Below are 17,908 nucleotides of genomic sequence, written 5' to 3'. Positions count from 1 at the left end.
ACCTGGCCATCCAATAATAAGTGATTGATCACGCTATTTATACGCCAAGGGAATCTAGCAATAATCCAATCGCACACACACAGCGATAGTCAATAAGTCAATTAATCGCACGATAAAACTAAAATGAGCTTGATAATTTTTCGGGCCGCTGTAATTCCCATTTGCATGCTTGTTTGTTTGCTCTCTCTCTCTCTCTCTCTCTCTCTCTCTATCAAAGACACTGGATGAGCACTCTCGGTTCCTTGGGGTAACGAGGAGTGAGCCCTCTCGTCAGTTGCATGGTCATTATATGGGGAGGTGGGACTAAAGGCGGGGGGAGGGAGAGAGAGGAAATTGAATGCACCGTCAAAAAAAATAAAGTACTTGAGCAAAACCCCCGTGTTACTTGGCGTCCTGTTTCCTGCCTTTCATTCCAAAGCACACAGCTGACAACCTGCCGGTAGAGGCGGTGGAGACGGGCTCGGACATAAACGCCACGCCCTGCTGTGGACCTGTCAGTCTCGCAAGCGTTCTCAGGAAGGTGACTGCATGTGTCCAACGCACAGAACATTAACTATTACAAGCCTACAGCTGTCAGCGTGTCAGAGGCTCGCGGACGGTGAACTGAGACTCCGCTCCCTGTCGGGCAACGCCTAATGATTGCTTATTTCATGTCTTGTGCTTTCTTTTGGAAGGCTGGCTGCCAGAAATCGTCACCTACAAGCTAATGAATTAGCCTGAGGTAAACACTAGCTGTTAGTAAACAGAAGTAATGGCTGCAGCATGTGGCAGATATTCAAAATGTCTTCCAGCTTCTGTGTTAAATATTCTCTAGAAATAATAGTTTATTGATCTTTGAACAGGTGTACCTTCGTTAATATGCCATTGTCACTATATTAGATGAAAATGGTCTTGACAATATTTTTGTTTTTTCTTCATAATTTTTGGGACAATTTATCGTACAACAGCCCCCCCCCCCCCCCCCACCAAAAACACACACACATGGTAAAGACCTTTGAAGCCCATCTGAGGCAGCGGACTGATACGTAGGGAAGTGACTCACTTCCCAAGAACACAAGGTCTGCGAGGACTGATTCTTAATTCAGGGAGCATGGGAGAGCTGAATGAACGCAGTCCCACAGACTCGGCCCTCATTGATTTCAGATTACAATATGATTTGAGTGGGAGTTCCAAGTGTTCACTGTTAACTACACTCACTTTTAAGACTAATAACTGATGTTGTGCTCAAGTGCTGCTGTGCACCTGTGTGATGACTGATTAGGAAAACTCCAGTTAGTGCTGCCAATGCTGACTAACAGAAATCTGATGAATCACACTAGCGTTTAATATGAAAAAAAGAAAGATCTTGTGTACCAAATAGAGAACGAAGGGATAGGAGGAAAGGATAGGGTGAGGGAGGTAGGATGAGGGAGCCACACAACTCTACCAGAGAGAGAAAAAAGAAAAAGGGAGGAGATGTAGGGTGAAGAGTGGGGGGGAAAAAACACCCACTCTTTTACATCAGACTGACGCATGAGTGCTGATAGAGATCAGATAGAAAAGGCCACATCCCCCTCCCCTCCCAGAGTCGACTGGAGAATTGGTTGTGCTGACGTGGCTGTGGAGTGCCAGCCTTCCAGAGGAAGCAGTCATGGGAAAAACATTAGTCCTCCTCCACAAAACGGCAGGCTGACACTGAGCCAAGAATAGCCACAAACAAGCTGCCCGTTCTGGCAGTGTAAACAGAGGCTAGGCATTACTTTGGGAACGCCATCATCTCCAGTCAACATCACATAAGCCGTCTCCACCTCCACGCCTCCCGGGGCAGGCCAACAGAATCAACTGGTGCAGCGTGTCGGAGTCAAGATTGGAGGTTAATGCGGAGAGAAGGGGGATAATTGTTCAGGTTGGGTGAAAAAGCCGAGGGAGAGACTTCAAAAGGCCAGACACGTCCACAAACATACATACACAAGATGCACAAGGTTGGTAAGGCCACTCTGAGCACCCACCTGCTTCCTCTCGTCTGAAAATGGATCGAGATCTCAAACTAAATCAAGTGGGACTTTGTGCAGGTCTTCCAAAGCAACCGAGGAAACTTGGCAGACGTGCCTCTGAAATAATGGCAACAATCCAAGCAAACTGTCAGGTTTAATCTCATGTGCAAAGGAACCCTCAATCACATACGAACCATAAAAAAAGAAGAGAAGACAAGTTTAATAGAGGCGGGGTGGCTTAAGAAAAGAGAGTACAAATCAAGCTAGGCACACAGACGGAGAGGACAGGAGTACGAGAGTGGTTTTCTACAGGAGCTCTCAACGGCAACATCATGAACTGGGATCCCATAATAATTAATAAGAGCTAACAAATAGTTAACAGGAGGAGAGAACGCAGTGGCAAGGGATGGCAATTAATTACAGCCAAGCTAGAATACTACATGGTACCTCCTCGACTCCCCTCTACCTTTTGGGGTTTTCTACCTTTTGGGGTTTTCCATTATGATAAAAAGTCCCTGGTTTCTGATAACAGGGACTTTATTTAGTACCACCTGCATTGAGGCTCCAAGCAAGCCGAGGTGATACCAAAAGGTGACGTGAAAACCTGCAGACTGCTGATTGGTCGGAGAGAAACGTAACTAATCACTATGTCATCATTGCTAGCTACAGACGGGGGTGTCCTGAACAGACCCGCCGTTTTTAAGCCTCCAGCTTCTTTCAAAACTACATTTTGTATTCTGGCTACATGCCGACAAACAAAAACAACACACCTTTAACAGTCTCTGTGTGTGTGTGTGTGTGTGTGTGTGTGTGTGGCGTTACATCACAGCAATTTTCTGCGGTGTCACTATGACAACCAGCCACTAAATTTGCAACGTAAAATGAACTGTCAATTAAACAAAAAAGCACTAATGGCAAGTTAAAACCCTAACCTTCATTCTTAAAAGGGCCTTAAGTGATGACACTGTGGCGAATGCTTCTTGGCATGGCAGATTTTTCTTGCAGGCGGGAAAGATCTTCCATCAGCTAAGAGGGTAGTAATTTGCAATAAGCGTGACATTCTATTAGCAGATTACAAAGCCACGGATGTGTGCAGCCATCCTTCTAGGTGATTTCTCCACAACTTTCCCTTTTGCATCAAACCCCCACCAGTCCAGACATAATGAGGGGAGCAACTGGAAATTGAGGAAAAGGGCATTCTGCGTGCTAACCAGAGCACAGGTTTTTAAGGTTAACTTTGTCAGAATTCCTGAATTACAACCACACCGGCATGAATGACGTTAATCGGTAACCTTTATGCTTGTGCTTATTACAGTTCATCGCACTGCTGCTCTCAGCCAGACAAACCCAGAACGAGAGAAGGGCTAGAACCACAGGGGCCGGATTGGTCTAAATAATGAATGATTTGGCTCCATTCAGGAAGTGAAGATTCCACTCTAAAACCACTGTCTCCTCCTGTAACCAAAAGCTAAGCTCACAAACACAGTGATGTTTATAATTTAACTAATCCAAAAATAGAGTGGACTTGGAATCGCCTTGTTCCTCCGGACATCTCACCCTCAACTAGATTTAGAAGAAAAACAAACACCCCCTCCCTCTCATCCTCTCCTGTCATCCTCTTTACCTTTTCACCCTCGCCCTTCGTATCAAGGCAGCAGTGGGAGAATGAGTCACAAGCTCAGTCATTCGTAGAGATATACACTGCAGGCGCTGTGAATGAACCTCCACACACACACACACACACACACACACACACACGTAATTGGGGTGTGTAAAACAATGTGAAAATGAGTCTGATGTTGGTAGTCCAATTTTAAGAACCAATTCCGATGCATTTTATTTGGGAGATGGTATCATTTTTATGATTTATACTCTTTATTGATCCCCTATGGGGAAATTACAATTTACACTGTTGTTACACACAGGCCTGAAATACACACATTTGCTCAGGTCCTTTACATGCACTAATGGAGAGATGTCGGAGTGGGGGGGGGGCTGTGACTGCTGAACAGGCGCCCTGAGCGGTCTGGGGGGGTTCGGTGCCTTGCTCAATAATGAGGTGATGAACTGGCATCTCTCCAGCTACCAGTCGGTACTCCATACTTTGGTCCGCACAGGGAGTTGAACCAGCAACCGTCCCAACCCTACTGCCACCCCCACAATGGCGCGCATTGGTTTTCATCTTAAATGGATACGACCATGTCATTGTAAATGTGTGTATTTATATATATTTGGATATCATTTCTCTGATATTTTGTCTAGTGAATCTAGCCATTTACTGCTGATATTTATATAAACTATAACTTTAATCTGACAATTTAGTAAGAAATACAAACTGTTGCTCTTGTAGAAAAATAACAAAAAAAATGACGTTTTCATTTAGCCTAAAAAATGTTTTATATATTTTTTATATCTAAAATGTATGGCTCTTGAAACGATGACTAGATACAGTTTGAGGCAAATGCATATCCTATTATTTATCCTAAAGACAACGTGACAATACTTCCTGGAAGGCCTCAGGTAGAGGGTGGTTTTGCATCTTTAAAGTATATTGAATTTTGACTTTAAGAAGAATAAAGACTCCTTCAGTTCCATTGATTTCAAAAGCCTATCATCTAGATGTTTCCAGTCGCGTTACAATGCAACTTTAAAATTGTTTAAAAAAGGTTTCCAATGCTACCACGGCACTGAAGGTGCCAGTGTAGTCCCATTAAAACTGCTTGTCGGCTGGGCCAATAGATCCGATACACCTTTCCATTACATTATGGTGCGATGGGTTGTGTCCAGAATATTTCTGCACTACAACTACAACCTGACATTCCCACCCACTTGACGTCGGGACTGGCCAGCTGTTTGCAGGTGAGAATGTAGTCTGGATTTTATTCAGTTGGTAAATGAATGATGCATGGCTTTCAGGAGAGACTGTCTGAAAATGTGTGTTAAACCCATTTTAAACAATACAGCATCACCCGCCTCTCTACGATAGCTGGGATATCATCCCACCTCTACTCCCTCAGGACATGGCTGGACAGCTCGTCATCCAATCGACTTCTTTCCAGTCATAATTAGGCCCTTGCAGTAGCTATTCAATTTAATGATTCCACTTGGACTGTTTTCCCTCAATCCTCCAAAATCTAAATGGAACTTGGACACATGATGGACAATGTCTACTGTAGCAGTAGAGTAGTTTTCAAAAAGTAAGTTTGAGTAGAACCGACTATACTAGTACATTGACAGAATGGAAAAGCCATTCTGCACAGTGTCAGATGTTCAGCAGTGTACATCCTGGCTGCTCAGTCTCAGGCACAAGGGACATGACAGCCTCAAGTCCCTCAGATAGACAATAGACTAGCACCATCAGGAATGAGTCGAGGTGTTTCACAGCTATGGCATCAGAGATAAGAGTCAAGTAGGCAGATGGTCTGACTGACCAACCCAACCGGTATCTGAATGTGGAGAAAGCAGAAGAGACGCGCAAAATGGCCACAAACTGAGCCAGCTGTACACATGCACATACAGACATGCATAGTAGATAAGGGTTAAATTCTGGTTTTGGCGGTCTGGTCCGGTGTACAAGCTTAAGCCGTTTTGATTTTATGACATTATGACTAGGGTTGGGTATTGTTTGGATTTTTACAATTCTGATGCCAAACGGGTACTTTTAAAACCATTCTTGAAAAACTGAAAGATGACAAAGATGGCAATTTAAAACTAGCCTCCATTTACAATGCTAGACAACGGTAAACAACAGAGAAAGTCTGATATGTTCACTAGAGCCCGACCGATAAAGGATTTTCAATATGATACAAATTTTGGGATATTTAAAAATCCAATATATATTTCAAAACAAAGTCCAGAAACGCGTAAGAAAACATTAACTGATTTCCCTAACATTAGTTCTCACTAAAATAATATAATAATAATTTGTTTTATTGCCCCAACAGAACAGAGGAACATAAACGTATATTAACGTTCTAATAAATTAAATGTATGAAAAATCCAAACTTAAGATATGAAACTTCCAGAATCCGGTGCCAATATGGCAATATGGTATCTACCTAGTTGTAGGATGTGGTATACTGGCCAAGTGCAGTGTCTGGCCCCAAGGGGCTGTACTCTCAGTACTGGGGGGGGCTAGGATTGGGCTCTCATGGACTGCTGTTCCCAAGTAAGTAAAATGCCTACGCTGCTTCACGTGCACGTGCACGTGTACACGTAGCTGGAGCGGCTATCAAAACCAAACAGAGAGAACACACACATAGGGACTGTGCAATAATTCTCTGTTCAGGATGCCATTGCTCTGAAATCTTCTTTATATAGCAAATATTTGATTGCTGCTAAATGTGTACATGTTCAAACTATTGAGCGAGCGCACACACACACACACACATGCACACTTTTGTGGGAGACAGCACATTTCTATCAAGCTCAATAAGACCAGTGGAACTAGACGGTGCTTTCAGCCATCAACCAGGGACTGAATCATCCAAAGTGATGTGAATCACCGGCAGGCTAAGTCAGATAAAGAAGTGGATCTTATCAACCCAATGGTCCTAATGCTGACTTGCCTCATCAGTCACCAAGCTTATCAGGTGATTTATCTCTTTGTACCGGTGCTACAGCCTTCAGATCTACAGTGGCAGGCGCTGAGAAAGGGCGGCCGATGGAGCGCCGAGGGGTCATGAGGGCATGTCCACTCACATACAGAACTCCCCTTATGGCAAGGATGACAGCTAGCAGGAAGATACTAAATGGCCACTCTAATTAGCCTCCATTATGAAAAGGCAAAACAGGGATAATGCCTCCCATGCATTTTACAAGGCTGTCTGTTCATATTGAGCAGGCTGTCATGCACTAACACGTAGCAATTACACACATCCAGCTGCTAAAAATACATAATTGAATACACAATTTGGTGTGGGATGGAGTAAATCCTGAAAAATATACGTAAACCAGATCATCCTGGCTTTGCAACTGCGTCACGCTGTCCCTGTTAGTACATACTAGGGTAAAAGGTGGGACAGAGAGAAAACAGAAGCTTAAGTGAACAAGAACGATCTGTTGTTGGGAACACACAATAAACCAAACCAACAAACCACATTGGCACTCACACACAGACCCCAACATACACACAGACCCACACACACACACACCTTCCTCCTTGCACCGCAAGCGGTGAGTCATCTCTCTGTTCACGTCACAGAGAGGAGTGCACCCTGTGACAGTCCGGTTAGTAGCAGTCACACTGATCTATGTGGCACTTCTCTCCCTTTGTTTCTCCTCTGATGGAGAGACTATGTATGATCACTCCCTTATTAGGAAGGTCTACTCAGCTCATGATGGGGGGCCAGCGTGGGTGCTCAGTCAGACAGAGTAAGGCGAAGAGCCCCTGCATGATGGTTTTCTGCCTAGACAGGATCACTTTATAATACTGCTTTTGCTTTTTTGTCATCTAAACCTGGATGCCTGATGCCTGTTGTCTCATTATTCACGTACGCCACAAGGCATGGCCAAAGGCTTCAGGCAAGCAATACCAGTGTCTTTCAACAGTGAGATACCATGCACCAGTCTATAGAAGGGTCTTTTCATTTCTGCTAAAATGTCGAGTGCATTCCTGCTGTGGTCACAAACAGTAGCAATCATTATTCACTAACAAACCTTTATTATGCTGCCATTCTTTATCGGTCTTTATTAAATCAAATTGAACATTTAACAGAAAAGAAACGAGTGACAGCGAGCTCCCAGAAATGTCAATATGTGGAGGGACGTCTGTGGAGCATAACAAACAAAGCAAATCATTTCCAGATCTATGTTTTCCCGGACAACTACATTTTATCATAATTGTTCCCAATTTATGGCCCCACAGCTTTATACATCCTACTACTCCAGCTGTCTGCCGTTCACAATGTCAGCGGTTTAGGAGCCAGATTTCATTGTTTCTCTCACGAAGCCGGCGCAATCAACAACAATTAAGGAAAAGAAAAAGGCTGCCATCAGGACAAATAAGACTGTAACACATCTTACTCAAACACCGCCTTTTCTGCCCCAACTCCTCTACATACACAATCATCCCATATGCTTGTTTCACATTATAATAGCATATCAGTGCACAGTTGATTGTATCATCTGTCAAATGAAACAAGAAGAGCAGCAAGTTAAATAACATTTGGGTAGCAAAGCCCATAAGGGGGGGGGGGGGGGGGGGGGGGGGGGGGGGGGGTAGTTTGTTTTGGGCCACGAGAGTATGAGGGAAAAATAAAATGCAGGGGTGACATATTCTGCACAAGAGGAAGTGCTGTAATGGAAACCAATAAAAAAGTGTATATGGTTCTTCTACATGCATTGCCTATTATTTATCATGTTGGGATACATGCGTTATTTACTTCCTTTTTGTGTGAAGTGTGAAGAGAATCCATGTGATCAAGCTTCATCAGCTCAGTGTATTTATATCTAAATATCTACTTTTATTTAAACATATTGATGAGATTACATAACATGTTCTTTCAAGCTGTGCTATTCTCTTTATTGGCTAGAAGCATAAGATGTTGTTATGCTATTGAGCAGCCTGAGAGCTGCGGGACATTGACTGTCATCCTGTTGTCATTCCTGCAAAAAAGATACGTCACTGCATCCTGGCCAACCCCTCCCCTTTTTACTGCACACACGGAAAAAGCTGAATGAATCCAGGTGAAAATGACTGCTGGAAAAAAGAGGTTAAGCAAAAATCAAGCTGTATTAATCACATTATACTCCCACGGATTATAATCTTACACCTGTTAAAATTAGATAAGAGCACATGTAAGCACCAACATAAAATGTGCTCTTCGCTGCAAAAACCTTCAGCGATCTCATGATAAGCTCATGAGATCAACATTGGATTTAGAGAGGTCTCTTTATCTGTCATAATTATCAACACGGCAGGCACAGAGATTCTAAGATTTCATCTAAACTCTTTTACCTCCTACAGACGAGCACATTTCAGACAGCAAAAATATGACTTGTTCATGTACATTTTATGAAAAGGTCCCATGGCACCTTTATAACTTTTAACATTAACACGCGTTCCCCAATCGAATTTGTCCAAAATTTGTTGTTTGCAAAATATGTGTCAAACCATTCTCAAATAAGTATTGTGGTGCTGCAGAGACGTCCCGGGATACAAATCATATCCTACATGTCCTTTTTTTTTGGTTGGTACACTTCCTCACAAAAATCACACCATAGATTATTGTAATTTCATTCTACGTTAATAATTTTCAATGTAAATGAGCATAATTATAAAAAAATGATCATCCCCTCCAATATCGTGAAAAACATCGTAGTCAAAATAATTGCAATTAGATATTTTCTTCATGTCGTGCAGCCCCACCGTGCGATGCCTTTTATTTACATGTATTCTCGTGAACACCTTTAATTTGGACGATCTTGTTAAAAAGACACTAGATTGTCCAGTCCTTGTCCTATTTTCCATATCTGCTGTATTAATTCATTTAGACAAGTCTCTTTCCATAGATGCCAGGGTAAAAGCAGAGTACTAAGCATTTTGAATGAGCCATACATTTCCTGGAGCTTTTTGGCAGTCCTGTGAAGAGTGTAGCCAAGAACTCATTTGTCTTGCGGTCACAATGCCCTTAAACTCACACTCAGTATGTTGTGTGCTCTCATTGGAGCACTCTGTGCTGGACCAGTAGGGATTTGTCCATAGAATAAACTGGACCTCTTGCGTAGTCTGGCTCTCACCAGAGGTCTGGGGAGTCTGCTCTGTATGTTCTCTGCACAAGAGGCGTGATTAACAGTCCTAGTTCAAATGACTCTGTACGCAGTTGGATAGTCCTTCAACCAATCAGACCAACGATCCGGGGGACGTAGAAGAGACCACGCCTATAACGGTTTGCTGCTCTTTGGTGGCGTTCGGTGGCCGCTATGTTGAATGTAAACAAGAAGCTGCTCGTGTTAAACCTACCAATAGCGCGCCGGGTAGATTAGCCAGTTTGTGATGGATCAAATCGCCGGCAGATCGGTCTGGGTTACCCTGTCTGCCTCTTGCTGCGTTTCACAGCAAAAGCTACTACGTTTACTGGTACCCTTAGAAGAATTAGCATGTTGCATTTTTCCTATTTAGGAGGTTATGCTAGAACTTGAAATAAACTTTGATCAAACAATTGATTTTGAAATTGTGTAACTAAAATATATGTTAACATAACATGTGGTTAAACCATACGACCGACCAACACATTTTTAAAGTTTTGTGGAAAGGGTGCGCTCTAAAAATCAAAACAGATCTCAAATAAACCTTGAGTATAGTACATGTACTATACACATTATGAAACAATATTTTGTGCTCTACCTCTGATCTGATTATATTATTAGCCACCATGCGTTCCAATCCACAATCACATGAAATGGATATAAATGTAATAAAAGAGCAGCTTTCTTACCTGTGATACACTGAAACTGACCATCCTCTCGTCGAATAGTGAAGGCCTCACCTGGGTTTACCTGCACCAGGATTACCTGCGGAGAAAAAAAAAAAAATCAACATTTCATTTGACTATCCAAGGGAACATGAACTCATGTTCTACAGAGACTAGTTAATTCAAATACAGGTCAACATGTGTAAACAAAAGCCAATGTTGAAAAGCTGCTCTGGCCACCTAACTCAAGATCTTGTAAGATTTCTGTGATTGTATTTCTCTGGTGTTAATAAAAGCTGCATCATTTGTGTGAAAAGCACACAGTCTTTACCTCTGGAAAACTTTGCCTCTGGAAAAATAAAAATGCATTAAAACGTAACAGCTGATCATGGTTACAAAATCTGAAAACTTAAAATCATGAAATTATGGTTTGGGTGTCTTTCACAACAGAATATATTCAAACAGCTGCTCATTTTGCAAATCAGACGAAGTAGTTCAATTCAATTTTATTTATATTATCAATTCATTACAAGACTTATCTCAAGACCCTTTACAGCTAGAGCAGGTCTAGACCACTCTATAATTTACACATAGAGCGGGTCTAGACCGCTCTAAAATTTATGGATAGAGCAGGTCTAGACCGCTCTATAATTTATGGATAGAGCAGGTCTAGACCTCTCTATAATTTATGGATAGAGCAGGTCTAGACCGCTCTAAAATTTATGGATAGAGCAGGTCTAGACCGCTCTATAATTTACGGATAGAACAGGTCTAGACCTCTCTATAATTTATGGATAGAGCTGGTCTAGACCGCTCTATAATTTACTGATAGAGCAGGTCTAGACCTCTCTATAATTTATGGATAGAGCAGGTCTAGACCGCTCTATAATTTACACATAGAGCAGGTCTAGACCACTCTATAGGTTACAAGGACCCAAGAGTTCTAGTAGTTCCCTCCAGAACAAGCAACAGTGCGACAGTGGTGAGAAAAACCTCCTTTTAGGAAGAACCCGGGCTCTTGGTAGTCGGAGTCTGACGGGGCCGGTTGGGGTTAAAATGAAGAGTGGCAATAACAGTTACTTTGATAGTTAGTTTCAAAGTATGTGTTAATGCAATGCAAATATTTGTATAAAGCAGCTGAACTCCATGTAAACTGTATTGTGACTAAACACTTATCTTTTACAAGGGATTAATATAAGACTGTTTCCCTGCTGTACTGTACATACATGTATAACAACATTACAACCACCTGTACTTTTCAGAAGCATTCAACAGACGTCCAACAGATGAAAAACTCTGAAGCAGGGTTTCTTCAAATGTGATACTGTTTAAGACCATTACAAATGAAATTTAAATGTAAATGGACTGTTCTTATAGCCCTTTCTAGTCTTAACGACTACTCAAAGCGCTATAACATAGTACAGGACCCATTCACACACCGTGGCCGAGGCTACCGTACAAGGTGCCACAAGGCAAGACAACCGCTCTACCAGCGAGCCCCAGCCGCCCATTCAGGACCTTTCACAACATAAAAGTACAAGGACATGCACAGTCACAAAATGACTTACTTAGGAAATTGTATTTGGACTAGCAAAAGAAAGAACTACAACACCAATAAAAATATATATTATCATATTGTGCTGCAGAAGCAATAGAGGTAGCGTTCCATTGATGTAGGAAAATTAAGAATAGACCATGAAAACGCGAAAGGCAGAGTAGTACATCCTGTATGTCCCTTACTGGCTACCGTATTTTAAGATGATAGAACACACATAATTAGCTTTTTGTTGCCCGGCACTTGCGTGGGCGCTAGTTACCTCGCTCTTGCGGAAGTCGCTGTCATAGAATCTACGCTCCGCTGGCAAAGGGCTTTGGCTACGGTTCTCGTCAAGCACAGAAATCATCAGCACCTCCATCTCTGACACTGCTCCCATTCATGTGCTCAGCAGGGAAAAGGAAAGAACCCTTTGACTGCCACACACAGGAGCTCATATGTTCACACACACACACACACACACACACACACACACACACACAGACAGACACAGACACAGGCCGCGTCAGCAGTAAGTGTAGATGGTGGGAGGGGGATGCGGGGCAATGGAAGTCTAATTGAATCAAAGTCTCGGCACTTCCCAGTCGGGCGTATGTGTGTACGTTTGCTGTCCACCCCCTTCTGTGTGAAGCAACAACACCCCTCCTAGGATGAAGACTCCCATTTCCAATTTAAGCTTAACATGGGAATCAATACTGTGACATTCATTGCATTTTTTTGAAATCAAATGGCAGGACATTTAGCTTGCAAAAAGATCTGACTGCTACTTACTGTTGCCCGCATTGCTTTTTCTCATTCAGGCGTCGCTACTCACGCAGTCACAGAGAGAATAAATACAATAAAAAGATGCTCCAGGGTCTACTAGACCCGCCACCACTTCACCCAGCCCTCATGAGAAATCACATGACCCGCGATGCTAACACATGTGGCGCGGCTGGTCCTTTTCACCCAACACTTCCATCAACTCCTGCACAAAATCCAGGAAGAAAACTGGCGAGAGGCAAGGAGTGCAGCAGGAGCTATGTAGGCGGATGGAGTTTGGTCTCTTGCGCTGGATGTAGCCTTCACAGAAAGTGTGGCGTAAATCTCATGTTTGCTTAGTCGGGTTCAGCCTCATCTGCTCCATAGCAGCACTCTCTGCAGCAGGCGGCTTGTTCACTCTTGCCTCTGGCTCCAGTGCAGCCTCCCTACCGTCAGTATCCACAGCAACCCCTTCAACAAATAAGCCACAGCGATGTCCGCGCCAAGCCTTCAGAGAAGGGATTGAAACCTTATCAGCAGCAACCACTTTCTGGAAAAAGGAGACGCATGAACCCAAGAAAACAGGATCAAATATGAGAAGGATGATGCCTTAGTTTGCTAATCAGTTCCCTTTTTGCCTCTGACACCGACTGTGTGCCTTCATATGATTACATTTAATAGCATTCCTTCAGGGCGTGATCATAACACAGCCAAGCCGGCAAAGGTATAAGAGTTCCGTAGCGTGGGGAGTCCTTTGTTCTGCCTTTTTTCACAACAACAGCAATGGCGTGAGGGAGCCGAGCAACCCACGCAGCTTCTGAGCCTGACATATACGACTACGCTACAGTCCCTCTCCCTCCCCCCACTTCTCTCCCTCCCTGTCATACTCTCTCGGGCTCTCTCTCCCCTTCACAGAGCGACATGCCATACACCCTCTCTTAATACTCCGATCGATGTGAGAGGAGATGAGGTGGTGGGAGTTCAATTTCAGAGCTCCAGTGATCAGTGACAATTGCACCCTCGAGTTCTCTCAAGTCTTCAGAGATCACAAAGCAGCCCACTGACAACCAAAACAGAGACACGAATTGTACAGCGACACAATATACAGCTTGCCAGTATTTACTGCTTCTGTAACATCTGTCTCATTCATTTTAAATGGATCATTTCTTAAAGCGACAGTGCCTATCACTTGATGAGTGTTTGCCGAGTAAAAAGATAATCTGCGTCACTGATACTGCTGCGCAAGGGGTCCAACTATGGTACGTCCTCCACAAAATGAAATCCTACACTTCTCTTCACTCTGCTTAAATCAAAAAAGCTGGATTCAAGGAATCAGATAAACATAGCTACTAGCAGCATTGATAAGGGTTCAATAGATGGATACAGTAAAATGAATTTAGGGAGATCAAAAACTAATTTTGGAAGAAGAAGAACCTTAACAAATAGAAACAAAACACCACACACACACACTGCAATACCAGGTTTAAACTGGCACTGATCAAATCAATGATGTTGTGGTCATTGTTCAACTAAAATCAAGGAGTCATGGAAAAAAAACACAGTAAAACCAGGACAGCACCCCCTTTCAGGTTAATATCGTTGTTTTCTATACATGTTGCAATACAGCATACATGTAATTTTTAGAGTACTGCTTATATGTTGTATAATATTTGTAGACAAATGCAATTGTATTTGATAGAGACTAAAAACCACAACAAAGCCTTGGTAAGTCAACTACTGAGACTACTTAGTGAACTGACTGTTAATATCACAGCAGGCTCAGCAACTAAATAAAATAAACCTTAATTTCTCTGCTGAGCTCCCCCTACAGGTTTCTCTATACAGCCCCCCCCCCCCCCCTACAGGTTTCTCTATAGAGACCCCCCCTACAGCTCCTATGTTTCCCAGCCCTCAGTCAGACTTTCTCTGTTCCTCCCACGATGCTTTCCTAGCTTTCTGCTTTTTCTTTGCTGGCTCAGCCATGACGACAGTGTGAAAACCTCCATCGCTACCTTGCTAGCCGGTTCCTGACTGGGGGGGTGTATATGTGCAGTGCGTGAAGCCATTTGTTACATGGCGAGACCTGATATCACGCCATACTTTCTGACGTTGAGTCCAGCGACTCGCTGGCCAAAAGTTTCGGTGTGGTTTTTCCGCTCACAAGCTCTAGGGGGAGGGAGAAAAGTCCTTTAACCACTCCAGTGACTGCCCAGTTCCTCTTTAACTAGCAATGTTTCTGCTATAATTGTACGGCAAAATCATGTTTTAATGCCAAACGCCGAATACCCATTGTGTGTCAGCTATGTCCAGTCTGCAGCGATGCACTGCTGTGAGTCCAGTGGTTTACGGGGACCAACCGTCAGGCTAAGGCAGCCAACACTGACGCAGCACTACCAAAACAACCGGATGCAGCGAGCACTTTTTCTGTTCCTTGCTGCCATGGGTGTACGGTACAGAAAATGACACGATTCGAAATTGATTTTTAGGCTCAAGATTCAATGCAAAATTGATTTGATTCAAAATTGTTTCTAATTTAAGAAAACAATTCACAGTATGTTAATCCATTAAACAAAAAATTTGAGTTTTAAAATCAAACGGATTTTTGGAATTCTATGAATCAATTGTGAATCTTTAGAGCTTGTATCGCGATGTGAATGTGATTTGATTTTTTGCCCTAGCCATTCCCCACATACTGTACATATTTAATGTAGAAACTGGGGCTGATGTCTACGGGCTGATGTCACAGAACGATTTTTATAAAGAGCCTGGAACAGGAATAAGGTCTTGGCCAAAATGGGGTTTGGATTTTTTTCCATCCAAAGTTACAACCACATTATATTGTTTTGTATTGGGTGATGTAAATAGTGTTTTGTGGGTTTAGAATATAGAGAGGTTATTCTTTTGATATTTTTGTTAATGTATGCTTGGAGTGATATTCTCTTGATTATTTCACTTTGGATTTCAAAAGGATTGCTTCATAATGTTACATCAATTTAGTTGTCCCAGTTTTTGATTAACATCGTCTGCTACATTGTCTGCAACATATACACAGTAACGTGGACAGTACCAAAACACATTTGAATAACTGCTGGGGGATAAAGAAAAGAGCCAGGTAAAAGATTAACACATTCTTTTTTAGATCAGTCAAGTTCCTCTTCTGATACCTCCACTTGCTTGAGGCAACTGTCAATCATAGTTACCCTTATCTATAGACAAACCGTGCTCTTAAATCCTCCTGAAGCTCCGCTCTAATAAACACGAATGCTGAATGCTGTCAAATACATTCAAGCTCTGCCGAAGCTATGCCCCTGGTATAGAATGAACGTGTGGCTGCCATCACAAAACCAACTGTATGATGACTTCATTTGGAAGTGGATAGACTCATAAACATTGCTAGGATACTGCAAAGGTTACTTTTTACATAGACGACTAAGCACTGTAACGTGAAATGGTTTCCTGTTCACATTCACAACATGGTTGATTTTTTTAACAGAGCGTTGGATGGAAGAAACCATGCATTAGGAAAGATGTGTGTTGCTGTAAAGAGAGTGTGGATCAATTAGCACACACTGTCACACAGGTGGCCACTGGTGTGTTTTATTACCCAGGAGAATGGCCCTGCTCTGTGCGTTCATGGCTGTTAGCTCTGACGTTTCTCAGCCGTCGGTGACTCAGAGTTGAGGTTTCTCACTATTTGTTCCTCTTAATTGTTTCCTGTGCGATGATGTGAACTACCAGCTGGGTGGACAGGAAACAGGAGCCAAATGACAGTGGGAAAATCCTGCCAGTGGCGGAACTAGCCAGAAACTAGCTGATGGCATACGCCAACATGTGCAATGACAATTGATGATCCCCTGGTAACGCTGCACAATGGGGAAAGTAGGATAGAAACAACACCTCTCAGAAATACCTTTTTCTAAGACGTGTTGATGCTGTACTAAGTCCTTGTTATTATGTGTGATACTGCTTAGCAATAGTAAGGCACAGGAGAGATATGTTTTTATCAGAGGAAACGTTATCAAAGCACATAGTCAACATGTATGATCCGAAACCTGAGTCACACAACATTTCCCAACAGTTTTCTGTTTACTGTGTTAATTTGCTTTCATGTTTCCACTGAATGTCTATATTTATTTCTATGAACTCATCAACTGTCACCTACCCGCACTAACTGAGGATGACTTAAGGCCTGAGTCCTTTTAGCATTTTTTCCTAGGATAAGCTATCATAACTGGGTGTTGACTACACTGTTAACAAGCTGAAAATGCGTACAGTGATAAAAGCACAGCACTCACCAGCATCATTCCGTTTCTGACTGAACTGCTCCCAAAAGTGAGCTTTTCTGTTGAAGAAGCGACAGTGAAGACACATCTCTTTATTTAAAAGTTCACAGAATTTCAACTTAAGGCACCCAAAGTGACCACATACGCTCGGTCCTTTAAAAATCGAAACACTATATCGATCCAGGCCCTTTGCACTGAGTGACTATTAGAGGAATGTAAGGTCTATAATGTAAAGTACATTATTATATTGATGATTGATTGATGAAACATAAATCAGTGATACGAAGAACAAAATGACAAACTCATTTCTGACAACATGACATCTGCAATTAACTAATAAGAATAATAACTATTCAACCACCGCCATGAAAGTCTTTATAAGCACGTGTGTCAACATTAGTTTGGTACACCTGGACCTTGTCATGTCTCCACTTCTTCTTATTCAACTAATTTTAAATAGGAGTTATTAAAGAATCAATCAAGGAATGAAGCCACTGCCGTATTGCTCAGGGTGCGTGGTTTGGATCATTGTCCTAATAAATGTCAAACCAGAACCCAAATAATGGATGCTAATGTGAAGAGGAGTTTTACTCGGGACTGACTGCATTTAGCTCTGGTCTTTGCTCTCTTTAACATCTCTTATAAAAAGCACCCTAGCATCTGATGCTGCTACCACCATGCATATCACCATCCACAGTCGAGCTGGTGTTAGATAGGCTATTGTAGTCCTGATACAGAGAGCCTCACTACAGCTGAACTATTCATTTTTGGTAAATCAGAACCCATTATCTTTTGGCTTGTGCCCTGTAGAAAATTCACACAAATTTCTGCAGTCTCCGGGCTGCTGTCATGTACCTTCTCCTCAGGAGTGCCTTCCATCTGGCTCCTCTACCACATAGCCCAGACTTGTGAAAGACTGTAATGTTCTTCCACAGAAATCTT

At 42.6% G+C, this 17,908-nt stretch overlaps 1 protein-coding gene across 6 annotated transcripts in view; it reads right to left on the bottom strand.

Moving 5' to 3' along the window:
* Positions 1-17,908, bottom strand: part of fndc3a (fibronectin type III domain containing 3A) — a 54,406-nt gene that overhangs the window by 25,084 nt on the left and 11,414 nt on the right. For 4 of the 6 annotated variants that reach the window (XM_034867047.1, XM_034867045.1, XM_034867049.1 and 1 more), the window contains one exon: positions 10,412-10,487. In XM_034867047.1, the coding sequence (XP_034722938.1) occupies positions 10,412-10,487 (76 nt within the window). Of the gene's footprint in view, positions 1-10,411; positions 10,488-12,204; positions 12,319-12,713; positions 13,305-17,908 lie in introns of those variants that run through there. The other 2 variants (XM_034867050.1, XM_034867048.1) reach the window with 2 other exon arrangements.

The sequence above is a fragment of the Etheostoma cragini genome, chromosome 3, assembly GCF_013103735.1.
Source record: "Etheostoma cragini isolate CJK2018 chromosome 3, CSU_Ecrag_1.0, whole genome shotgun sequence".
In the NCBI taxonomy this organism is placed as follows: Eukaryota; Metazoa; Chordata; class Actinopteri; order Perciformes; family Percidae; genus Etheostoma; species Etheostoma cragini.
The sequence above is the reverse complement of the archived record's forward strand: the minus strand, read 5'-3'. Positions and strand labels throughout refer to the sequence as shown.